This window comes from Python bivittatus, unplaced genomic scaffold (assembly GCF_059951505.1).
Source record: "Python bivittatus isolate LINGU-HERP-01145 unplaced genomic scaffold, Pbiv_v1 ctg000060_np1212, whole genome shotgun sequence".
In the NCBI taxonomy this organism is placed as follows: Eukaryota; Metazoa; Chordata; class Lepidosauria; order Squamata; family Pythonidae; genus Python; species Python bivittatus.
This window is the reverse complement of record NW_028277044.1, coordinates 15,695,818-15,722,128: the sequence shown is the minus strand read 5'-3', so window position 1 is coordinate 15,722,128 and position 26,311 is coordinate 15,695,818. Positions and strand designations below refer to the sequence as shown.

At 37.3% G+C, this 26,311-nt stretch overlaps 1 protein-coding gene across 8 annotated transcripts; it reads right to left on the bottom strand.

Moving 5' to 3' along the window:
* Positions 1 to 1,880: 1,880 nt before the first annotated feature.
* Positions 1,881 to 25,498, bottom strand: SLC9D1 (solute carrier family 9 member D1). Of its 8 annotated transcripts, none has more exons than XM_025163223.2 (14): positions 25,410 to 25,496; positions 24,813 to 24,872; positions 21,054 to 21,886; positions 20,168 to 20,347; positions 19,234 to 19,425; positions 17,035 to 17,163; positions 16,273 to 16,365; positions 14,823 to 15,009; positions 12,706 to 12,823; positions 8,711 to 8,906; positions 7,211 to 7,361; positions 6,397 to 6,476; positions 5,054 to 5,203; positions 1,881 to 2,058 (listed from the first exon to the last, which is right to left on the bottom strand). In XM_025163223.2, the coding sequence occupies exons 3-14, from the start codon at positions 21,573 to 21,575 to the stop codon at positions 1,945 to 1,947; spliced, it is 2,112 nt and encodes a 703-aa protein (XP_025018991.1). In that variant the 5' UTR covers positions 21,576 to 21,886; positions 24,813 to 24,872; positions 25,410 to 25,496; the 3' UTR covers positions 1,881 to 1,944. The 8 variants fall into 8 exon arrangements, with proteins under 8 accessions (XP_025018991.1, XP_025018990.1, XP_087992666.1 ...); XM_025163222.2 differs by lacking the exon at positions 25,410 to 25,496 and adding an exon at positions 25,068 to 25,388; XM_088136540.1 differs by lacking the exon at positions 25,410 to 25,496 and adding an exon at positions 25,158 to 25,388.
* Positions 25,499 to 26,311: the final 813 nt, after the last annotated feature.

Genomic DNA, 26,311 nt, shown 5'->3' with positions numbered 1-26,311 from the left:
AAGCAGTAAACAATACCCTAATCAAGGAACTACCAACTCAGACAGACAAGCAGCAAACAACAGCCTAATTAAGGAACTACCAAGGAGGAAACAACACCCCCACCAACACTGACAGGACAAGCTACTGTATTGTAGTATCTAGCCCTGAAGATGTTACCTAGCCAGGTAATGAAACGTCTGCAAGAAAACAACCAAGCTCAGAGAACCCCAAGGACTCCACAGTTCAATCCTGAGCTACATATATTCTCTTCTATTGGTATCTGAAATATTCCCTGCTTAATATGCCTTACATATTAAATGGTGGTCAGAGGATTGTGGCTTTTGAATTAACATTTTGCCTGTTAAAATCTCCTCATCTATCTATTCACATAATCAACCTGAGCACATTTCTTTAGAAAGGGCATGATTTAGTAAAAGTTCAACCAAAGGAAGATCGATGAACAGCCACTGCTTAATTAAGTCCCTGCCCTACCAGCTCATATTAAAGGCAGTTTCTTTGTACTAACTGAACCTGTGTTGAGAATGTTACATACTTTTAAATCAATTAAACTTTCTTCTTCCAAAATCAGAAAAGCATGCAAAAATATTTATTAATATCTTAAATAGAAGAGTATTTGACTTAGCTACACTCCTATGCATGTCAACCACTGAATTCTTGAATAGAAATATTACAACACAAATGTTCTGTTTATGTCTTAAGTTAGAGAAAAGATAATACAGGTAGTCCTTGTTTAGTGGCAGTTCACAGTTACAATAGTGATGAAAAATAACTTTATAACCAATCCTCACATTTACAACCTTTGCCAGTGTGTAAAGCAAAGGAAAGCTGAGTAAGATCATAAACACAGTCACAGTTTCACTTAGCAACTGCTTCACTTAATGACTGAATTGTTGGTCCCAATTGTGATTGCTAAACAAGGATTACCTGTATTCTCCAAGTTTTCCACTTCCAATGTTAAAGAAAAGCCTTTGAAAAACGTGTCCAGAAATAATACATATTTCAGTTTACAACTTTCCAATTCAGTATATTTTCTGTAATTTTAAAAAATCTATATTGAATCTAGATTTTTAGTTTTAATAAATAACAAACCCTTACAGTGAAGAATGTGCAGAATTACCAATTCTTACTTAGGTTGCCAGTTTTTAAAAATGTAGCTGAGGTTGAGAGAATAACCAGTGCATTCATTTCCAGTAACCCTACAGTATTATAAGGAGCAATATAATTTAAGGATTTTTTTCATTTTAAGAAAATGTGTAGTAGTGAATCATTTATTAGATTCAAAGGCTGGTTCAACATGACAGCAAATTCTAATTCTGCTATATATCCAATAAATGAAATTACAAACTTAAGTATCCTCCAAGAATACTTTTAATTAAGAGTTAACATCAGTACAAAAAGACCTTGGTCATCATACTAGAAGTTATTCTGATCACTATTAATCATATGTTCAGACCCCAAATCGTGATAAAGGTAAATAATTATTACAGATAATTGATTTTAAAAGCAATGAGGTGAGATATTATTCTCAGGAACATAACTTTCAGTTCTCAGAGCAGTTTTAAATCCTATATTTGAATGTAAAAATTATATTGCTTTGAAAAAAAACTTTTGTGACCAATGTTTGACCAGATACTAATTGGGTGGTTGTTTTTTAACAGTACCACAGGCACTATAATTGTTCATTTGCTGCATGGACTGGAAAATAATCCTTAAAAAGGCACATTAATTACTGGATTCATGGACTTTTTAAAAAATAAACCAAATTTTGGAAAAATCTAACAGATATTCAGTACTCTAAAAATCAGAATGTATTATGAAAAATGTTACATTTTTGTTTCATTAACTGAAACCAGTGTAAGGCTTATAGTAAGCTAAATAACATAACATATGAAATGTATTATGTAGAGAGGCTTCCTTCACTAAAGCATGTAAACAAAAGATTTTCAGGAACATAATCGTCTTTCAGGTCTTGGTACGCATTTCATAATTGCAGCTCTCCATAGTGCTGGTGCAAGCAATAGACTTAGAGTAGTCACACTCAATATAAGAAGGTAGACCTAGAAATTGGCAAATAAAATGTTATCTACATTTTTACTTAAAAGTCAGGAGCACATAATAAGTGCTTAAGCTTAACATAACTGACATTGCTAAAAATAACATTTTTTGTGCTACAGCTGGATAACCTGTTCAGCTTGAATACTTACATGTGAGTCAGAGGGTCTATAGCTGATTTTGACATTTAAACTATCTGTTACAATTCTAATATGCATATTTTACTATCCTATTGCACTGATATCATAGTATTCTTACTCTGAAATTAAAAACAATGAGTCTGTCTTTCAAAATAAATCATTGCTAGTCCCTGTATTTTTTTACTTTGACTGACAGTTGCTTTTCACTGTCTTGGAATTTTTTCCCCCCAGCCTTGCTAATATTTGCATGCAAAGTGATTTTTTTTTACCATAATTATGATCTCCACTTACAATAAACATAAGCTATATTTTGAAAACTATCACCATTTAGGCTTTGGCATGTTTTGGGGTATTTTAAATGCATGGCTTTAATTTCTCTAATGGAAGTCATGTACAAAAATGCTAAATGAACACGAACACCAAACCATCCTTCCCCTTTAGTATAATTTTTATATAGAATCAAATGATAGAAAGGGTTGTTTTGAAAATAAAAACATAATCAAATCATAAAGATGTAGCTCCAAAACAAGTGCCATTGACTGTAATGTTATCCATTCTATAACAAATGTCAAATGTCACCTGTGTATAGTATAATCTACATTTAGGAGACCTTAGTAAATAGATTTCACATGCAACAGACCAAATTTTGATAGCAACATGACATTTGCTTAATAATGCAAATGGCGTCATTTGAGTCATATATGTTGTAAATTGACACAAATGACATTTGCATCATGATGTCATCACATGATGCAAATTGCTGCAATTACACACTTTCATATTTAATGGACATTTGTGAATAATGAACAGCCCCTGCCCCAATGAGAGCCAGATTGGTGTAGTGGTTAAGGCACCAAGCTAGAAACCAGGAGACTGTGAGTTCTAGTCCCACCAGATGAGTGACCTTGGGCCAGTCACTCTCCCTCAGCCTTAGGAAGGAGGCAGTAGCAAACCACTTCCAAAAAACTTTGCCAAGAAAACTGCAGGGACTAGTACAGGCAGTCGCCAGGAGTCAAAAACTGACTTGAAGGCGCAAACACAAATCTGCCCCAATTAGTCTGGTAAGATGAGGTTTCACCACACTTGAAATGCTTTTATTTAGAAATGACCCAACAAGACATAAATGTCTTTATATGTATAAGAAATATTGGATCACAAGTTCTGCCAACTTAGTCAAGGAATACTTTGGAGGACAAGGTGAATGTCATGCCAACAAGATCCCTGTTCTATTTCTGTTATCCCCAGATACAAACTGTCCCAGTAGTTCCCAGAAGAACTGGTTTCCACATGAGACAGATAGAATTCCAATAGATTACTATAACATCTCCCTCCTCTTAGCTTGTCTGATGCTGCACAAAGCACCTGCCCACACCCTCCCAGCAAGATCTCAGTGATGCAAATCATGTCAGCTCTTTATCCAGGATCAAATTATGAATGAGTATTTCTTATTCTGGGCTGACCTGGCAATGACTAACCACCACAAGATAGAAGGAGAAGTCAGCATGCATCCTGACTTGCTGACAGGGGAGAGGGACACAATGAGAAACTGCTGTTTTCTATATTACATTTCTATTATTTGAATGGACTGATCTCTGTCCCATTCCTTTCCTAGCCTCCCCACAGTTATACTGAGTACAACACTCTTTGCCCCCATTTACTCAGGCACATATGGTCTACTGGACCAGACGATCTTAATCTGCTGTTAGCCCAATAATGTTCTCCATTTTTATTCAAAGACTCCAGAACTGCTCCACTACTTAGATATTAGCTTTCAGGGTGTATTCATATCACTTAATTTTCCAGCCTGCTTATAGACTTCAGATCCTTAAAATGTCAGTAGTCCTATCTTACCAGCATTCATGGTTTTAAGGCTTTAAGATTCCAATCCCAGATAGTTTAAGTAGCTGTTGATGCTATGTCATGAGAATAGCTAAGGAACAGCATTCAACCCGCCTGCCCCTACCATATCTACTAATCTATATTGCACAACTGATGCCTGCTCTATGCAGAGTAACACCCAAAGCCTGCTATGTTATGATACATAAGCAGGCATTGATGTATCACCATCTGACACTTAAGAATATTAAAGATGACGTTCCTGTCACAGAGCTTGGAATAAGACAATGAAAACTAAGCCACACTAAGAAACCACACATGATTTTTGCTCCTTTTTATTGGCTCATGCCAGTGGAAAAGATAGAGGCAGCTTTCACGTATTCCCCCTGAATACCTTACACCCTCTGGAACAATGTTAATAGAGGTCCATGGAATGTAGTGGGAAGATAAAAATTGCTCAGTGCCTCCCCATCTATGGAAGTGCAATCCCCCACCACCACTTTCCCCAACTGCAAGATTTTTATTTATAGAAATTAAAGTCTGCTTCTAATACTTTGCTGACAGTTTTATTATTTCTCAATACACTGCTCAGTATTAAAAGAAAAAGTTGGAAGCTGATGTGTGCTAGCTTTGAGAATACTGAACATATATGTGACAAGGGAAACAAATAAATTTGAAAGGTTAAACTTTTGTAGAAAAATCAGACACTGCCCTGAGAAGTTGCAAACTGCCATGAGGGGAGTATAAGCTTACTTAAGACTTTCCCTTCCCACAAGGAGCTTTTATGATACATTTCTTCCCATTTTTTTGGATCCAATCTTTTGCGGAGGATATTTTTAGTGGAAACCGGTTCAAAGAAAAAGGGTTAAGCAACTGTCCTTTCTCTGTCGCTTCTGTTCCTTAAAGGAAAATAAAGTGACAGAAGAAACTACACAAAACTGTATATAATGTCTAGTCTAGCATTTTAGTATAGAATTTTATTACATCCTTCAAAATGTGAAAGAAACTACCCATCATAGCTTACCTCTCGAGAAATTATACCCGCTCTGCGTGCTCTACTTCCCAGGACAAAGGAAAACTCACTGACTTGAGCCAAGCCTGCTGATACAATCCATTTGATATACTGGCTGTTCTTTGGAAGAATCATAGAAAGGACAAGTACTGCCAGGAAAAACTTTGAGAGAGACTGTTTTTAGAAAAACAGTGGAACAAACAAACTTATCTTTAAAAAAAAATGGAATTCAGTGGAAAGTGATCTGAAGAGTTCAATGATAGAACATAATTCAAGATAGACATAATTCCAGGGACATCCTGGGGGGAGGGTTAAAAAAAGTCAAGGTGTCTGTAACTGATGATCCAAGCCCCATTCCTTTTTTACGTGTGTTGACACATATCAAAAAGAGGTACTGATTTGATTGTATTGCCACAAATACCACCTTGACACCCCCCCCTCCAATGTCTTTTGTAGAATCAGTATATTTTTAATGTCTGCAGTTGTATCTGCCTGCTCCTACAATAAGGCTTCTCTGCCCTTTCCTCCCTGCTGTAGCTTCCTATCTCCGGATGGAAGGAAGGAGGGAGGGAGGGGGAGAGAGAGACCAACCTTGAACAAAGTCCTGGAATGTGATACATGGAACTACAGTAGTGGGATGGTAAAATGGATTAAAATCAGACAGACACAGCTTCCTGAAGTTTAGCCTGCACAAATCAAGTTTCCCTATTGACATCTCAGACTCTAGGGACATTTTTTTTTAATGCTACTTGCAAAACATATGGATGGAACCATTAGTTACCAGCTTCAAGAGACAAGGGATTTAAGCTATGCGTTTACAGCTAAAAAAAAAAGGGCTGGCCAAAAAATTACTCAAATACCCATAAAATTAAAAAAACAGCCAATCTGCTTATGTGTTACAACTCTCAATAATCTCATACTTTTGACTGTATTGAGACATGCTAGAGAAAGAAAGAGCAAAACAATGCACTCATTACATCTATCTTGTAGCTGATGCCAGGCATTCAGCACCTACTAAATGAGATAAAACACAATCCTGGACGTTGGTGTCTTGGAAAAAGCATTAGTGGTGCCCACAACTGATACTTTAATAATGTCAAATTAACTTAGCATAAGTGAAAAACAGAATCTATTAAACTGTATAAGTAACACCCCAGCCCCCCATTTTTTTCAAGGATTTCTGAAAAGACATCCACAGGAGACTTGTATATACTAGTAAGTTTGGCTATTCATGCCAGTTGTCTACTACACTTAATATGTATGGCATGATTTTTTGGGGGGAAGCAGTTATTAAATCATCATACACAGTATAAATCTACATTTAACATCCAGTCATTATTAGAAAATATAAATACCTTCATTATTACCACTGACAGTGTAAGAAACAGCAAGACTGTGAGTTCATATATTACAAACGTGGGAAATACATGAAGACCTGCAAAAGAAAAATAAAAGGAATACTTCTCATTACTTTTCCTGAAAGTTTGATCAGGCATTTTTTCCAAGTCTGAAATAAAAAAATATGATCTTCAAATTCCAAAATTTTGAAAGCCAATGTATTAAAAATCAAAGCAGCAATCAATATTTGTATACTGATGTCTGAGGTATGACATTGTGGAGGAAAAATTTTCTGAAAATGCCCTTATCTCTAATCCTTGTAGGGCATGTTCATAATTACTGTCTGTTACTGATTTTTTTTTTCTGCTGGAGCTTTTTTGGCAAGATTGTCCTAGCTAGCTGATAATCACATTTCTGACTGCCTGGTTTTAAGTCGTTTTCTGTTTTAATATTGTTTAGTTTGGATAATTGTTTAAAGTATAATTTAGAAAATATCAGGAAGGTATCAACATGGTTCCAACAGGTGTCTGAAGAAGACAGAAAAGAGCACAGATGTAGTGGAGACTGGTACCGTTTACCCTCTAAGTCCATTGTTTACATTTAAAAGAAAACTTGTTTCAAAAAACACTTTGGAAACTGAATATTGCAATAAGTAGTCCATATACTTTTATTATCAGTTTCTGTCATCATGTCTCCTCCACCTGAGCCATTTCTAATTCCAGAAGCACATCAGAAATTTTCCTAGATTTAGAAACTTTGTATTATGTTCCCCATGCTTATAAAACATGTTAAAATTAAATTTCATTTATATATGATTCTGTAATAAATTACCTATAGATGCAAAGAATATGATAGCAAGAAAGTCACGTATTGGTTCAATACAGGATATGACCTCCTCAGTAACCATGTGACCCTGAGAAGAAATAAGCGCTCCTGCCAAGAAACATCCCAATTCCATTGAAACATCCAATAACTCTGTGATCTGTTAGGAAGATGGAAATACATAAGACTAATCTGAATGTTAATTTATTTTCACAGAGACAATGTGCATTTAATGTACACTTCCAATCATATAATCCTCAAGGGGTTATATGTAACAAGGAAAATGTTGCACATAACCCAATAGATGATTATATGATTGGAATGCACATTCTATACATAATTACATGATTGTAAATCTATGGGAAATATAATTTCAATACATGACAATGAGTCATGCAAAACCTTATGGACTCAGAGTCCTAACCTTCAGTTTAAGTTCAGGGTGTAATATCCACTTCCTAAAGTGACAGGTCAGATAGGGAATTCCTGCAAAGAGCATAGGGATATAGTATCCTCTCTGGCTGTTTTTCCTCTTCAACTGCTATTCAGGGTTTACTGTCTCTGATCCTGGAAGTGATATATTACCATTGTGATTACAACTGCTTCATTTTCCATATGACTATATCATAATTGGATTATTAAGCCCTATGATTTGCTATTTCTTCAAGCCCCTCTCTTCATAGCCAACAGTGAAATCAAGGAAGGAGGGAGAGGACACACTATGCATACATGGGTTTCAGGTTTCATTAATCTAAATAAATATTGCAACTTTACTTGTAGATGTTGTTCTTCACTAAAGTATACTGACTTCACCAGAGATTATTTTGATGTAAACTTAGATGTTAGGATATAAATAAATGTCAAGCTTGCTAAATGCCAAGCCAGTTATATGAGTGGACATGCCAACTGTATAGCTGGAGATCTGATCATTCTATTAGCTAACTATACAAATGTTAAACAGTGGGCACACATCGGGGAGGTAGGGCTGGTCAAATGCTCCGGCAAATTCATAAATAGTTAATTGTCTCATTAAAAAGGTAAGGTGTCCTCCTAGGCAAGCTTAACTCCTGGTAACTTCACAGACATGTCCATATAATTTTATTGGTGGTGTTAGAAAGTTGTTTGCCATGGTCTTCTAGAATGTTTTGACTTTTCAGTCTACCCTGCAGCCTTGTTATTTTCTGGTGGTTTCCCATCTAAATACTAACCAGGTTCAGCCCTTGCTTTTCAAGATCAGGTAGGTATTGCCATCTTTATGGGCAATTGTCTGATTAGCAGATCCAATTTGTAAGAATTGGCATTTATTTACAAATATGTAAGACGATGTATTAACATAATCAAACTGGAAATTATTAGATGCCAAATGGTTATCAACAGATTTTGTCAACCTATAGATCTAGCTTCTACCACTGAAAGCTACATTTTCACCTACAATTATTTAAGTTTTCAAATGTAATAAATTATTATATCAGGAGCATATCAAAAAATGTAAATATTTGTAAAAATTACCATTAACATAAGAAACATAAAAGCAGATATTCCTAGAACTAGAATTTCTTTATTTCCTTTGCTTTCCATATGCAACTTGCGGTAGAAGGGTCCTATCAGGTAAGTCTTTAAAACAAGACATATAAGCAGGACAGCAGCCAGGGAAAAGAGGATTTGTCCAATCAGCATCAATATTCTTAGTATTTCTTTGATAATGCTAGAAAAAGAAAAAAAAATCAGTATTAACCTCATGTTCCTAAACTATTCAATTTATTTCTTATTATAAATATATTATCAAAAATTATATTTTTTATAATTTTACTCTAAAAGAAAAACATTTATTTCGGAGGAGTGTTTAATATGTAACTGTTTTATTTTGTACTTTTATCAAAGAATGTATAAGTGCCACTAAGTTGGGCTTGACATTTAATAATTGCATATGTAAATACTTACTAACTTCCTGTCTCCAGGAATAACCTGTAGCTTTTCCAGAGACAGTCCTGTAATCCTGTTGATACATGTATCTATCTCAACTATTGTCTTCCCTTCTACTTCTCTTAACGTTGACAAATATAGTTGACCATACCCAAAAGTTCTCATTAAGGGCTCCACTTCAGCTTGGAGGGAAATACTAAGTACATGCCACAGGGCTCTATCCTGGGTCCTGTGCTGTTCAACATTTTTATGCAGATGACACAAATCTCAGAGGGGTACCTAATACTTTAAATGAAAGACAGAAGATTCAAAAAAGATCTTGACAGAGTGGAGCAATGGACTGAAATGAATAGGATGGAATTTTAACAGAGAGAAATGTAAAAGTTCTGCATCTGAATGGGAGAAATATGTAAGGCACAAGTATAGCATTGGGAAGACCTGGGTTGGCAGTAGTATATGTACAAAGAATCCGGGTCTCCTTGTGACTACAAACTAGAGCCAGTAGAGAGATGCAGTTGCTAAAAAGGCAAATACTATCTTGGGATTCATTTACCGAAGCATAAACTCCAGGTTTGGGAAAATATTGTTCCACTATATTCTGTCCTTGTCAGACTTGATTTGGAGTACTATACTGCAAAAGGATCTAGATATGTTTCGCCTACAGAAAACATACAGGGATTGTGATAGCAATCTTCAAATATCTGTTGTCATAAAGAAGAACAAATAGACTTATTCCATATTGCTTCAGAAGGCAGGACCAGAACCAATGTCTTAAAATTGCAAAGAAGGACATTCAGACTAGACATCAGGAGGAACTTTTTGACTGTATAGGCCATTAGCCAGTGGAACAGACTGTTACAGAAACATTCTGTCCCATGACTTCATTAGAGATCTTCAAGCAGAGGCAGGATCATCATCTGCCAGACAAGCTCTAGTGGATCCTGCATTGAGTAGGAGAATAGACAAAATAATCTCTGAGATCCCTTCTAATTCTACAATTCTATCACATGCCCAAATGTTATGAGTGTCTGCTTGCTGATGATCTCCTCAAAGGATCTGTATTTGGTCCAGTACTGAGTGATTGGTTCTTTCTGAAGTCCACGGGATTCACAGTAGCTGTCTCCAGTTCCATCATCTGTCTATATTTCTCTCACTCTTTCTCAATATCCAGTTTTCACAGCTGAATATTATCAGTCAAGAGGCCTTACTTTATTTATTTACTTATCAGTCATACTTATATGGCTGTCCATCTCACAGAACGTGACTCTTCATCATCCCCCTGAGGCCAATCTCACCTGAGGGGGATGATGTTCCACAGGGCAGGTGCCATGGCAGAAAAGGCTGGTCTCCTGGGTCCCGCCAGATGTAACTCCTTAGTAGGCGGGACCCATAACATACCTCTTCTGCCGGATCTGATGGGATGGACAGATGTAATCAGGAAGAGATGGTTCCTCAAACAACCTGGACCCATGCCATGAAGGGCTTTAAAGGTCAAAACCAGCACCATGAAACCAGAAACCAGCACCATGGACCAGGAAGCAAACTGGCAATCAGCTTGGAGAGCAGAGGTGTAACATGTGCCATTCTAGGGATACACATAACTGCCCGTGCTACCACATTCTGCACCAGCTGAAGCTTCTGGATACTCTTCAAGGGCAGCCTCATGTACTGCGCGTTACAATAGTGCACCCAGGTGGTGACCAGGGCATGAGTGACCATGAGCAGAGCTTCCCAATCCGGGAATGGGTGCAACTGGCGCACAACACAAAACTGTGCAAAGGTGCAACATGAAGCTGTGCAAAGTAGTCTGATCTTTGTTGTCACTGAAATATCCTGATCATTTCTGTCTAAGTTTGCCATTCTCCTTAGGGAAGAAGGCAGTCTCCTCTTTACTTCTCCACGCTATCCCTCTTCATTGCCTCTTGAGGCCAAGAAAACAAGAGTACTAACTTCACTTTTTCAAAGTCCGCATTAAATTCACTAAGCATGTGGATTGACATTATCTTTTTAACATTTAATACTAAGCCAGATTTTTCACTTTCATAATGAGCTCCTCTAAGTTCAGTTTCAGCTAATAAAATTATATTGTCTGCATCTTTCAACTTGTTAGCATTTTGCCTTTCTGTTTTGTTTTAAGTGCCATCTGTTCCACTCCTGTCATTCTTATACATCCACTGATTAAGGTAAACCAGTGTTTCTCAACCTTGGCTGCTTTAAGACGTGTGGACTTCAACTCCCAGAATTCCCCAGCCACCATGGCTGGCTGGGGAATTCTGGGAGTTGAAGTCCACACGTCTTAAAGTGGCCAAGGTTGAGAAACACTGAGGTAAACAATATGGAGATAATATGCATTCTTCTCTCACTCTCTTCCCCATTCTGAACCATTTTTTTTTCAATTTCAAATCTTACTGTTGCTGTCTCTTCTGTCAGGGTCTTGGCAGCTGCCTAAACCAAGTGATTCTTTTTCAAGTGCAATTCTCAGAGTTCATTTTAGCAAGATTTATTGACATGGATGGGATTACAAGAACTTTAGCAACTGAACTATTTCCAATTTAGAACCAATATATCCCTGTGAACATTAGGGGACAGACTTTTTTATTCTGTTTATGACAGCCGTCTAATGAACTGGTGAGGAGGAAGGCTTCTTCATTGATAATGGGGATGTTTACAGCTGCTTGTTTACATAATGGTCTCTTGAATATCTGAGTCTAGAAATCAAGATTAGGTGTTCTGACATACCCGTTATCCTTGCACTTTCTACCCATTCCACACCGAGACCTTGCTGAAGTCAATAAAGCAAAAATAAGATGGAGAATGGAGAGAGGACTACTTTTGCTTTATTGACTTCAGCAAGGTCTTGGTGTGGAATGGGTAGAATGTGCAAGGATAGCTAACTGATCTTGTGATCTTTTGACTTTTCTGAAACTTGCCTGTTTACAAGATAGTATGCCCTGTTAATCATATCTTGCTGGAATACCTCCTCTCTTTAATTTTCTAAGTTTAACCCTTATATGAGACACGAATAAGACACTGTCTGTTTCACAATCTACACCTGTCCTAGCAGACTGGATTGCACTATTTGTTTGTTTCCTATTCTATAGTCCATTTGATTCTGATGTTACGCATTTGGTGATGTCCAAGTCTTTATGTTTTCATAAATAATTTTTATTTATAATAATAAATAAAATAATTTTCATCGATTGTTTGAAGTTGCGATGGTGCTGAACAAGGGATACTTACAACCAATCTTTGAAGTTCCAGCTGTTGCAGTGCCCCTGCAGTCACGTGATTGCAATTTGGGCGCTTGGCAACCAGCTCATACTTACGATGGTTGCAGCATCCCATGGTCACATGATCACCATTTGTGTCCTTCCCTGCTGGCCTCCCACAAGCAAAGTCAGTGGGGAAGCTGGCAGGGAGGGTTGCAAGTCGCTCTAGTAAGTTCACCCCTGCCTTCCTGTGCACCGCGACGTGCCCTCCATCCCTGGACCCCCCTGCACTTGCACGCATGCACCCAAGCCCTCCTTCCCTGGGCCTCCCTGTACTTTGTAATGAACAAAGTAACAGATTAGCTTCATTACCTGGAATGTGTGCCAAATCCAGCTTGAATAAAAGTTGGCATGACAGCTATGAACAAACCGAGCTGTACATCCTGCATCACCAACATTGCAAGCAGAACACTACTGTAATCAATATCACCTGTTAGGCAAGAAACATTTAATATGAAACTTAACATTTCACTAATGAGAATTTTCTACTTTCAAAATTTAACCAAACATGTGTATATGTCTGTATCTAGTATATGTGACTTTCAGAATCCAAAAATCAATCAATCAATCAGTCAGTCAGTCAGTCAGTCAGTCAGTCAGTCAGTCAGTCAGTCAATCAGTCAAGGACGTTTTACTTCCTTGCCCCCAAAGCAAGCTGAGTTTAAAAATACTGTACATATTTAAAAGCCCCTTTTACTTTATTTATTTAAAATGCTGGTACATATGTCCCTTTCAGGATGCAGAAATATTATAAAAGGAGATGCCTGCTTCCATTCCCCAGATATTCATGTGGAGTCCTATTTCTATGCTATTTTATATGCTGCAATCTGTTAATGCTTCCTACAAGTATTCTAGGCTGTATATTTTTCTACAGTTTCTCAAAGACATCTGATGAATAAAGTGAGAACAAAGATAGAAACCCATGACAAATAAGGAGTGAGTCCTTTCTTTTCACTGCCACACCTTAAGATTTGTCTTCCCTTTTCCTACAGAAAGGGAAAGAAAACATCTCTTACTTTTCTGCCACCATTTATGCTAGCAGTGCAGGAAGTGAAAGTGCAAGGAAGTTGCCTGCTGGCCACTGCAGAAAGGATAGGTATCTTCTTTCATGCTACCTAACTAATCTTTCATGGGGTTCCTGTGCCAAGCAAAAGCCTTATATGTAATTTTGCAAAATATATGAAAATAGATACTCTGATGGATAGGAGGATCTTGAGTCTTCTGAAAGTAAATTGAGGTAAATTCTTGACCACAGATATGAGAGACATAGATGGTGACTATAGAACTACTTCAGGACAGGCAGTCCTTGACTTACAACCAAAATTGGGACTGGAACTTCTATTGCTAAGTGATGCAGTCGTTAAGTGAGTCACACCCAATTTTACAACTTTTTTGCTGCGGTTGTTAAGTGAATCCGGTTTCCCCATTAGTTTTGCTTGTGGGAAGCCCCCTCAGAAGGTTGCAAATGGCAATCACGTGACTCCAGGATGCTGCAACCATCGTAAATACATGCCAGCTGACAAGCACCTGAATTTTGATCACGTGACCACAGGGATGCTGCAACAGTCATAAGTGTGAGGACCGGTCGTAAGTCACTTTTTTCAGCGTCACTGTAACTTCAAACGGTTGTTAAATGAATGGTTGTAAATCGAGGACTACCTGTATAGCTGTTTCCAATTTCTTCCCATGGAAAATACATAAAGTATAGTCATTTGAAGAAAATCAGTGAATATAAGGATTGTATTGGATCAGATCTTTCATTATTCACCTTAACTGAATGATTCCAGGTTTTAGTACTACAGAAGAGGGGAAAAATCCTTCTTTAGTCATATCTATGACCTACAATTTAGTTTTATTATTAGTTTAACCTTTTGCCAATACCAGAGGAAAAGCAAAGAATCATTAAATATAAACTATATGGATTGTTATATTAGCTTGAGTTTATGAAGACTACTTACATCATATATTTGCAAAATTATCAAGCCTGAAACCCACTACTTCTTGAGAATTTAATGCTTGAATTCCACACATGGTGACATTTTTAGTACAAACGGCAGCATCAAGAAATATTCCTACCATATATAGGTAATACATATTAACTCATGCTATTACTTGAAAATCCAGGGTTACTGATCTCAATAATTCAGAGCAAGGTAAACACTGGACATCACCAACCATCAAAACAAAGTGTTGTTCACATAAACTGTGATCAGCTGATAAACTGGATTAGAGAAGTATATGTGACTGAAATAACTAAAAGCATCCATGTTCAAAATTGTCATAACACTTAAGTGTTAACTGCCAATTAAAAGGCATTTTTATACAGCAATAAAAAATTCAAAAATACTATTTACATCCCTTCTTTTCATTCTTATATGTGCCTATGTTTACATCAAGGTATGCTAATACAAAAGCTGCACTGCACTTACCTTCTTTATCTCCACGAGCACTCCCTGCAAGGAATCTAGATACCAATGGTGTGCTTGATAATGATAAACAAGTAGCAATGAAAACACTCTGAGTTGCTCTGATTTGTAGCAAATGCCCCCAAAGTAAGCCAAATGCAATCATCAGGAGTGTCATGTAACAAGGTCCTTGCAAAGATATCTTCCACACCTTTGAGAATAATTGTAACATAGAATGGAGTTTCAGCATTTTTCAATATTACTTTCAACTGAATAGTAAAACTTAATGAGATAAAAAATGGGCAACTATTTAAGATGCCAAGAATTCTTTTGACATTCAAAATTATTTTTGTTGCCAATATTTGTAGACATTAAAAATACTGAACAGCATGAAATCCAACACATATTTTGTCCCTTCAATATGATACAAGATATGTGTATCTGTGTATCAGTGGAAACTCAAAGAAGATGTTTAAGCTAATGCAAAGGTACAAAGAAATCTATTATTCCCCCCCAAAAATAAGGCTACAATGTTAAGGAAGCTTTCCTTCTAGTCATAACATTAAATATAGCAGTCCATTTTGGTAATAATCAGTATTCAAGTGTTCTAATTATTACTATCATCATGATATCTTTATCACAAAATACTATTTGGCTCCAGCATTCAGATCCTGAAATTTCAGAATAACAGCCATGCTGTTATATACTCCGCGTATAGGTGCACTTAACAATACAAATGACACAAACATGTGTTCTTTTATTAACCAGTGGTATTTCTTGAAAAATGATACCCAGCCTACGATTAAAGCTTGTGAAGTCCAATCCAAACCTCATGAGCAACCTTGATGGGTTCTAGATGTATGGACATAACTTCTAGAATTCTCAGCAATGACCACATGCCTGAAGAAGTCTGGGGAACTGAGATCTACAGAACTGAGATCTGGAGGGCATAAAGTTCGTTGGTTGTTTATACATTGTCAGACTTCCATAAAAACTCCCAGTGATTTACAGTTGAGGAAGGTGACTCTACATGAGGAGAAATTCTGCCAGTTTTTCTTTTTAAAAAAACAAACAAAACCTCCCAACATCACTTTCCATTCTGCTTCAAATCTGTTCTCATCTCTGCACAATGGGAACTTCCACTTAACTCATATCCTTGCTATATATAGAAAATACCCTTCTGTTTGCAAATTTTTCTATTTAGATTCAACCTACTTTTTCTTTCACCTTTTGATTGTCTAAGTTTTCTCTTTCACTAGGTTCTTATTAATTTGAGAAGGACTCTGTTTAGCTATACCACTGTAGGCTTCAGATTATGACTTATATGCTTATATGACACTTAATATAAAACAATTCCTTCATTTCAAAAACCAGGTATCAGAGGAAATGAACCTAATGCTCTTCCAGATGTGTTAGCGTTCATTTTTAAAAGCAATTTATAATACTACTGTACACAGATTTCATGGAACAATACCTTTCTTAGCCTTTCAGGGGAAAATTCCAGACCAACCAGGAACAGTGTGAAGAAGACACCAAATTCTCCGAGTGTCTCCACCTGTACAATTGACTGAAAAGCAGTCTACTCAGTATGCTACAGTCTTAACAGTTGCTTAAAATATTCAACTGGACTGAATTCCTACAAAAGAAATAATCTAATCACAGTAGCCACATTTCTTTGCATCTGATATATTCTATAATAAATTTTAAAAACCCTATATAATGGCCAAACACCTTATTTGCTAATGCTTATTTATCAGAAATGGAGGAAAAAGGATGCAAACTAAACAATTATTACCAGGACAGACTCTTTAAAATGGAATAACATACCCTGGAATTAAATAAAGAAATTATATTCAATAAAATATATTGTTAATATAGAGTTCTTATACACATACTGAAATTATCGTGATTAAAATATTTTTTTTCATTAAAAACCCTTCTCCTGGAATAAAAAAATAGAAAATATATTCATTTTTGAAGCTAATATCTTTTTCGATTTAGGGGGGATATTGCTAATTCCTAATATTCAAATAATAATACCTATTAATCAAATATTCAATTTAATCTAATTCAAGTATTATTTATTCCTTGAAATATAAGAAAAATTTATTTTCAAATATTGTTACATAGAATCTATTTAAATTCCTCAGTAGCTTATTTCTTACAAACATACCTTTCAAAATGCATTCTGATACTTACGCTAGAAACAGATATGATCCCCCAAATATACTCTTACCTTTATACTGTTTAAACCTGATGGTCCCAAAAGCACTCCACAAATAATGTATCCAAACATTGTTGGCAATCCTATTGTTGTACACAGCCAACCACAAGGCAGAGACAGCATTCCTATTGTCACAATATCCTAATGATTAAAATAAAAATACACCACTGCTGAAAAGATCCAGCGTAATCAATGCAACCCATCCTGGAACAAAGTAATTCACTAACTCTTTATCATTATTCACCTTTATACTTTTTACATTCTGGTGATATGTCATTCCTGAGACTTTATTTGGAATGGGGGAGAAAGAGTGAATCTTGGATGTGTTTCTTTGCAGGAAAAATCTTAATGGGATCTAAATCCATCTTCCCCAAACTTGACATCTTTCAGATAGCTGGATTTCAATTCCTAGACCTCCTCAGCCAGTAAGGTAATTAAATAGAATTATGGGAATCGAAGTTTCCACATCTGGAAGACATGAAGACTGGGGAACAAAGTTCTAAAGTAAGCATCTACAGCACCTTCAGCATAAGATATAGTTTCTTACTATTTGAAGAGCTATCTGAATGATTTTGGAATGAATGAAAATGTCCCACTCATTTTAATCATACTGAGTGATTTATTACAATATAAATAGAAAGCTTATTTCAAATTTTAAAATACACAAAGCCCACCTGACCTAATAGTTCTCTTTGGACATAGCCTATAACTGATCTAGTTAATCTAGGTCTAATTGTTTGTTGATAATGCTTTGAGAGCCTATTCCATTTCACTTTTGAGATGGGCACAATGACATTTAAGGAGCAGCATATTACATTGGGTTTGGTATTTCATTTTCTTACCAGCGGTAGAAAATGTATTCCACAAATACATTCATTTTTATACACTGATAATTGGATGGGGCGGAGAACAAGATGGAAGCCTGGATTTGGCTTAAGGAAAGGACTTTGCTCTCTACTACTACCCAGTGGGTCAGATGATATCAGGCGACAAGGCTTATCTGAAGGGATTCCATTGTAATTTAAGCACCATCCTGATGCCACCAGATTCATCATACAGGACAACAAAGAAAACAAATTATCTTTTTATTCTGCATGAAGAAATCTGCTTCATTTGGAGATAGCTTTTCCAAAATGAGAAAGATGTACACCTTGGAAGGGGCTCAGCCAAGGACTGACTGACACCACCTCTGACTAAGGAAATGCTCAGTAGCTTCTGCTCTTTCTGTGCCTCTTCTGTGAATGCTGGGCAAAGTGGATCCCATCTTGTTCACGTTTTAATAGAGCACTGACAAGATCATCAGCAAAGGGTGATATCAGAGAGGAAGGTTTTCTTAGATACGGATAAGGAGCGCTACCATCTACAGAAATTTCTATGAAAACAAGGACCTGTCCACTAACCCCAGCATCAAAGGGAACTTAAAGTACATTTTCCTGCTTTAAAAGTAAACATTTTGTTTGCAGCTACAGACTAAAAATCAAAGTGTTGCCTTTGTTAAAGCAAACATAAGCATTCTTGAATTTTCTTTGTACAATTTAGTACTATACTTCAAATTTCATGTCCAGTGGGATCATTAATAATATATTTAACAGTAAAGCTCATGTATCTAAAGCTGTTTTATTATATGTAACCCAATAAATATATTATTAGGTTACATATAATAAAATATACTGTATATATCTGGGTTACAAATATATTCAAGCATATATTTAAATGCATCAAGTGTACATCCATATCTTATTGCAAATGTATTTGATAGGCAAATCCAGGATACTTACTGAATGATGCCTCCCAAGTGACCAAGATGAGTCCAGGAGAATTATGATTATATGCAGTTATATATACTAAGAATGCAATTTACATAAATAATATTCCTGGATTTTCAAAGAAACAGAATAAGTTCAGAATACTTGTTTTCTACCATATCTAGCCAGAAATCAGCATTTTATGAACTTAGACAATATTTTATTGCTCCTTTGCCTAATTAAGTTTCTTTTAAGATAACAGTGCACAACAATGAAGACAGTAATGAGATGAATTCAGTCATCTTTCTTAACCAAGAATTCTTGATGCACCAAGAATTTTTGCCATGTTTGAATCAGTTTTTTTCTGTTTTATTGAATTTTCTAGTATTGTATCTTTGAAAGAGAAATATAGAGACAATCATAGATTCTTAAATTATTTTCTTCAGTTCCATTTACAGCAACTTACCTTTATAAAATGATGGTCAGCACGTGGAATGGTTGAGTCTCTGGGCTTTGTAAGAATGTACTGATTGTTTTGTGAATCAATAAGCATACTTAAACCCAAATCATCTTCCACTTCCCTTTTTGAAATATTTCTTTTTGTATCTGCTTCATCCTCTTCCACTCTTAAAACAGCTTCAAAATTAACTCCTCTCACCTGCCAATGAAATAAAGTTCTAATGTTTTGTTTATTTAAGGCAAAATTCAATGTCATGCAGATAGATTTCTATTTATAAATACTGTACGGCTTTATCCTCTTTTCTTCCCTTGCACCCCCCCAAAAGAACTGATTGAGCAGATTTTTGAGGATTCAAAGAGCCTTCTGAGAAAGAAAAAAAAAATCAAAAGCCTTTTGCTCAATGTGGAAGATTAATTCAATTTTTTAAAAATCCCTTTGCCATATTGTCTTCTGAGGATTTTTAAAAAAGGAAAATCAGTCAAAACTATTAATGTATGCAAACTATATAAATCTATCACTTTAGGGTGCAATAATTTTCAACAATATATAACCACAATCACTGCAGACTCTATATTTGGGATTTATATTGCTTTACCATATTCCAGTCTGTAACATTACCGTTGAATATCTATTATGTTACTGTTTATATTCTCATCCTTATGATATCTAACTGTGCTACTTTAATTTTTTACAGCTATACAGAATAATGAAGATATGCTACTTTGTACTACTTGCCTGTTTTCTCTTAGTACTAAAATATATTTTGTCTTCTTGGATTCCTCCCCACTCCATAGTCTTTAAAACTTACATTCCAACAAGGGATGGAATAATTGCTTTTAGTTTTTCTTTCACAAACAACTTTGTTTGGGAAAAAAAAACTTATGAGAAAATATAAATTATCTCATTAACAGCTACAAAGACAGACTCTAAATAAACTTACTGACTTGTTGTCATCAAAGGCATGCTCTCCTATTTCCTCTTCTAGCCGATCAGCTGCTTTTCTTACATCTTCAAGAATCTCATCAAGAATAGAAAGACTTTTATTTTGATGCTGCATGTTTTTCAGGGCTTCAGCTTGATGCTTCTCTGCTGCTAGAAGTTCAACATATTCTGTTTCCTCCTGTTAAAATATATTAAAAGGTGGAATACTTACTCAAAAATCAAAATGCTTTGTCGAATTGTGACTTTACTCAAATAACTTCTGAAAAATCTGAGCAAAGCTTTTTCTGTGCCTTCAGCTATTATTGGCAACAAGCTCTTCAATAAAACTGAGTGACAGTTTACATTTTTAAAGTATCATTTTAAAGATGAGAAAGAGCTAATTTGGAATAGGAAAAAAAAACCTTGCACACCGATGTATTCTTACTTCTAAGCACTGCCTGTATGTACTATATTTGTATTCTACTCTTCCCTCAAAGCAACTCAGCTTGGCTTGTATACTTTTATTGTGTTGTATAAACACAGCTGTGGGAGATAGGCTAGACCATGAGACACTGAACTAGGCTATGACAAATCATGTAGCCTAGCAAACCATTATTCTGTAGACTGATGCATGAATGTGAGGGGAAGATGCTTCCTTCCTCTGCCAAGCCAGAAAAGACAGAATGAAGGATGTGTTGGGTTGTGCTAACTGAAATTGAATAGAATTCTTTCAGGTAGTAGAACTAAAAAATTTGTAATCATTCCACCCTACCCAGCTTTTCTCAAAGGAATGCAATGTTGAATGTTGGGTATACAAGGGAGTAATATCTTCCACTTTGAGTTTAGCTATTTCGTCATGTTTTAGCTTTGTAAAAAGTTACAGTTTGAGCCCTCAAAGAGTTTACCTTTATTGCAGCCTCTCTCAAGGCTTCCAACCGCTGCCGACTACTTTCTTTCATGTTCACTACATCTTTGTAATCACCTTGCAGAGCTCTTTGGAGCCCATAGATTGCTTGAAAGACTGAGTTTTCACTTTCATTTAGTTCTTTCTGAAAAATTTCGAATGTATGAACCTGAAAAGTCCTCTCTTCAAATGATAATCCTGGATCCTTTTCCACTGCTCTTATTGCACTTTTCAGTTTGTTGAGAACCACATTCTTCTGATGTAGAAGTCCAGATAATTTTCTGCAGTTTTCTATGAGCCACTGTTTCTTTTGAGTAACAGCAACTCCTTTTCCACGGTGCAGCTTTATTGCATGTTTCACTATGTCCTCATGTTCTGCACGGGTTATTAGTTGACAGCAAAGCAGTAAGGCCAGTACCCATAGTGAAATAAATCCAGTTACTCTCATTGTCCAGTTTTTATTACAAGCTGTGGAATGCCACTTAGAAAATATACCAAATTTTCTATCATAAACCTTTTGCATTTCAAATATACATACAGTATGAGCACTTCATAAAAATGAGTGTTTCTCTATAATATACAGTAGGACCTCTGAATTAAGTATTAATTCAAACTTTGGCAAACATAAGGATAAACTAGGTTAGGGTCTTCTTTGTTCACATTTAAATTGCTTTGCATTAAAAACATCTTCTTTCTTTGCCTGTGTTTGCTCCAACATATAGCACCAGTTAACATCTTTCAAACTGAAAAGATGAACTGAACTGAAGAATATCCTAATCTCTTTCCCTTAGATATGGTTGGTTGTTCTTATGTGGATAACTGACAGTCCCAGTGCTGTATTTTAAAACAATAAAAATAAAATGGTTAACTTCGTACAATAATTAAAATCCAAAGTTTTCTTTAAAAAAATAACACTCCTTTTTATACATATTTCCAAGTACAATAAAGTTCCTCACCAAAAAATAATCTAATCATCTACATAAAGGTTCCCTCTGCACTTCTTTCTGCCATCAAACACATACCCCACAGGGTTCTTGTTTCTCCTTTTCTATTCCTCTCATACTCCTTTTCCTTCTCTTCCACTTTCCAATATTTTAATTAATAAACCTCTAGTCTTTTCTATCTATAAAGGTGGTTTTGCAAACAAAGTATAAGAGCTAAGCAAACAAAGAAAAAGGGTGTTGCTGCTTCTGGATCCAGTCAGAGTGAATTTTAGCTCTAGCCTTACCCACAATGCTGGCTATTAACTGATTACACAAATGGAATGTAACCCTTGATATCTAAAACAGTATTTCCCATTGCTGGGCTTCCAGAATAAAACTCTGCCTGATTCTGTTTTCAAATCTTACTCAGTCATTGCAATTTTATTAGGTCTCTCCTCAATTCAGGAGTACTGTAAGTAACATAATACCTGTATGCAATCCCCCCAGCACTTCCCCTGACATTTTTTGAAAGAACATTGATTGAAATAAAAATCAAATGAGAAGTTGGCATGCTACAAAGCAGAGCGCCAGGCTGTAGTATCATTTTTTCCCCCTTCCTAGTGTTTTCCTGCAGGTGCAGGGTCCGCTTTCCATTGGTTGCGACAGGAACTGACTGACTGGCTTGTCACCTGAGCCTGATGTCATGGGCTGAGAGAGAATGACTGGCCCAAAGTCACTCAGCCGGCTTTCATGCCTAAGGCAGGACTAGAATTCATAGTCTCCTGGTTTCTAGCCTGGAGCCTTAACCACTAGACCAAACTGGCTCTCTATTCAGGCTCTGGTATCATATTTGTTTATAAAAATGCTTCTAAGCCTGACAGGCTTGCTTGGAAAATCAAAAATGGTGGATCACTCTGCTTTGTTCAGAAGCGTGCCCACCTGGCCAGAAATGCAAAACAAAACATAAGTGAATTGGAATGATAATGACCACCTTTAGGCTGGGGAGTGGGGTACAGAAGGGAGCAATCTCACCATTTTGCCTCCTGGTAAATGTTCACTATCACAGTCATAAAGTTAATAGGCAAGCCCTACAATTCCATATTATCAACGCATAGCATATTCTCAAAATCCCAAATGTACCCACTATCCCCAAATGTAGTCTATTTAAGGCCAATACACACATGCGCACACACACACAGACTAATTTAAAGTGTATAGTTCTTGCATTTAAATTCCCTGTTGCCATCTCCTATCATGTTCTCATCCTATCCAACTATTCCATACTAACTTGTTTCTCATATTTCTTTTTCTTATCCTATTCTTGCCTTCATTACTTTTATCAGATGGTTTTCTTTTGGCTATCACAGTTCACATTTCTCCTTAACAGTCTCCTTCTTTGTATTTGTCAATCCACTGAAACAATACCTTCAAGATCTCCTTGTTCTACAGTGCGTTTAATAAAAATTTCTAGCCTCAGTTTACCTCCTGCAATGTTCAGTGGCACAGCTGAGAGGGGAAGTATATAATCAAAACACTTGGATTTGTTTTAAAGCAGGGATAGTGGTTATGACATTCTTACCTTTCTATTCAAGATCATCTTCCCCACAACTCTTTCTTATACACATCATTGAAAACACAGAGACCTCCACAGACATGCTTTGTGGACTCCTGACAGAGGTGCCTATAACTAGCCATGCTGATGCCAAAATAGTGAAATGGGCATTATGATGATGACACAGTGCAAGCTGTGCCCTTTTGCACACAAATACTAAGGGGCAGAATTTGCATTACAAAGCAGATTGCATTACTTGCCCCCACTTCTGCTGATGCCCATGCCTCAGAGTATGGCTTTGAAGATGCTTCTAATGCGCACTTCAAATTTTACCCTGGATTATCGCTGATGTTGCCTTCTGCCCATCTACTATGCTGTTCCCCATAGTGACTATACTTCAGTAAGTGTTTATATTCCAGGTATGTTTAGTCCTTCTAGAGTACACATTTGTTAGCCTTTTAGCTGATGGCTAAGGTATGGCTTTCTTCTTCAATTCATAACCGATTATACTTTATATACACTCTTCATAATACATTTTAAATGCTAGCATACAAGAACTGTCTTCAAGCAAGACCACAATCTTAACCATCCTCACTACTAATCTTGCAAACACTAGAAAAAGAGCAAGAATAGATTGGGCTGTGACTTATCTCAGCAGCCTCTTCAAAATTATGGAATGCCAGCTGCTACTGATTAACTTTGATAGTTGCTTGCACAGCTATCTGCTTAACAGAATCAGGATCTAAGCTTAAGTTGCTTCTGCAGATGTTGATGCAGTAAATCCATTATACTACAAATGGCATTTGTGAAATCTTCATTAGAACACTGGTTAAAGCAAACAGTTTATGCCAGAGATGAATCAGTAGGTGTATATGTATATATCTCGTTTAAAGAATCATTAAGATGATAGACTTCTTGCCTTTTTAATATTGATGGCCCTATAAGATAGAAAATGTTATTTACTTGAAGGACAATACAGTACAGAAGCATGTGTAAGACCTAAAACTAGCCTTTTCCATCCTGGTGCCTTTTAAACAGATTGGCCTGCCATCCCCACAGCCAGCAGTTGAGGAAGATAAGAATTGTTGACCAAGGTACTTGAAAAACACCACAATGGGGAAGGCTGCTCAGGAGGCATTTCTCCCACAACCTCCTAAGTGTGGTGAATGGGAGCAAAACTGCTGTAGTGATCCCTCCATTGTCTCTGAGGATCAGTTTATCACCATGGTCCTGGTAGTTTCCGGTTCAAGCAGAAACCAGCTTAAAGAAGCCTCCTTTACCTCACCTGGGCATATGTGAAGGGGAGAAAAAAAGCGGCGGCCGCAGACTTGCTGTTTGCCAGTTTCTAGCAAAGATGAAAAAAGGGAGGGTCGTTCAAGAATTCCTTCGCCTGTTTCACCTCTAACCTCCCCCGCACCGCCCCAACTAAAACGAAGCAGGAGCCCCCCGACCCCTCCCTCCCACAGAAGCACCCTGATGGTGCCCCTCACCCTTCTTCACCCCTCAAGCCTGACCTGGCTCTCTATTTGCACCCGTCTACCTTGCCGAGGGAGAGTCAGGACGTGTCGGCAGCCTGGGCCCCCTCCCTTGCCCCGGAAGCTCCGCCGACGGCCGAGTAACATCGCCTCACCTGGGAGCGTCCAAGCCACGTCCCATCGCCGAGCCCCCTCCCCGCCCTTCCTCCTGCTCTCAGGTGCCCAATGGGATCTCCCTCAGCCCGCCCTCAGCCCTCCTCCATCGGAGCAGACGGCGCCGCGCCTTTAGACCGCCTGCCCAAACCAGCCTTCGCCCGTCGCTCCGCTGCTCTGCGACCCCCGAGCGCCACGCACGAGGGGCAGGGGGATCAGAGCGCCGGACCACCTAGCCGGCGTCTGCCTCTCACCCGGCTTCTGCGCCTTCTGGGGATTGTAGTTCTCTGGCCTCTGGCTGCGATGCGTCGTGGGAAATGTAGTGAAGGGGAGGTGGTGGTGCATTGTGGGAAGCAACAACATGCCCGGGCATTAGCAATATTATAGAAGTAGGAAAATTAGAATAGCGATTCTCCCCGGATGAGACCTGCTAGTTTCTTTGTCGCCCGTTTTCCTTACTTACCAGCAGAAAGAAAGAGAAAGCCACCATTAGAAAACGATGGAGAAATCTAAAACTTAACTATTGTTTTGATTTGGTAGTAGCGCAAAGGTCAGCGCAGAGGTCATCCGTTTTCCTGTTCAAGATTTATTTTGCGGAAAACACACACACACACCGGTACATCTAACTGTTCTTAAATTCCCCTTGCTAGGTATCAAAACAGCTATTATATATCTTGCATTTCAGTCTTTAAACGTAAAAATTACATGTACTGGGCTGAAGATCCTGCAGCAGAATCCAAGTTTCTCGTTCACTCAAACCAAATAGGAAAATGTAAATGGAGCAGAGCTATTCCAGTTTGAAGTGAATCATTATTGTATATAAAGCATCAGTGTACAGAAAAATCAGTAAGACACTACTGAGAATCCAACGCTGCTTTTTTTTTTAATGTGTGTTCCTGTTACAGCCAGGAAGGAGTTTGTATGACAGCATTCTGACTGTTAATCCAGCCTCAACCCGACTGCTTATACATCACTGATGAGCCTGGCTTGCTTTACAGTAGCAAGTTTCCCATGCAGAATCCAGTTTGAGTGTAAATCCGCCCTGGAATCCTCGGCCAGCCCAATTCTAGCGCTGAACGGAATTCAGAGGTCTCACGCCCCGCTGATTAAGTGCGGTGGGGGGGAACCACCACAAGCATTCAGACTTGGGGGTGGA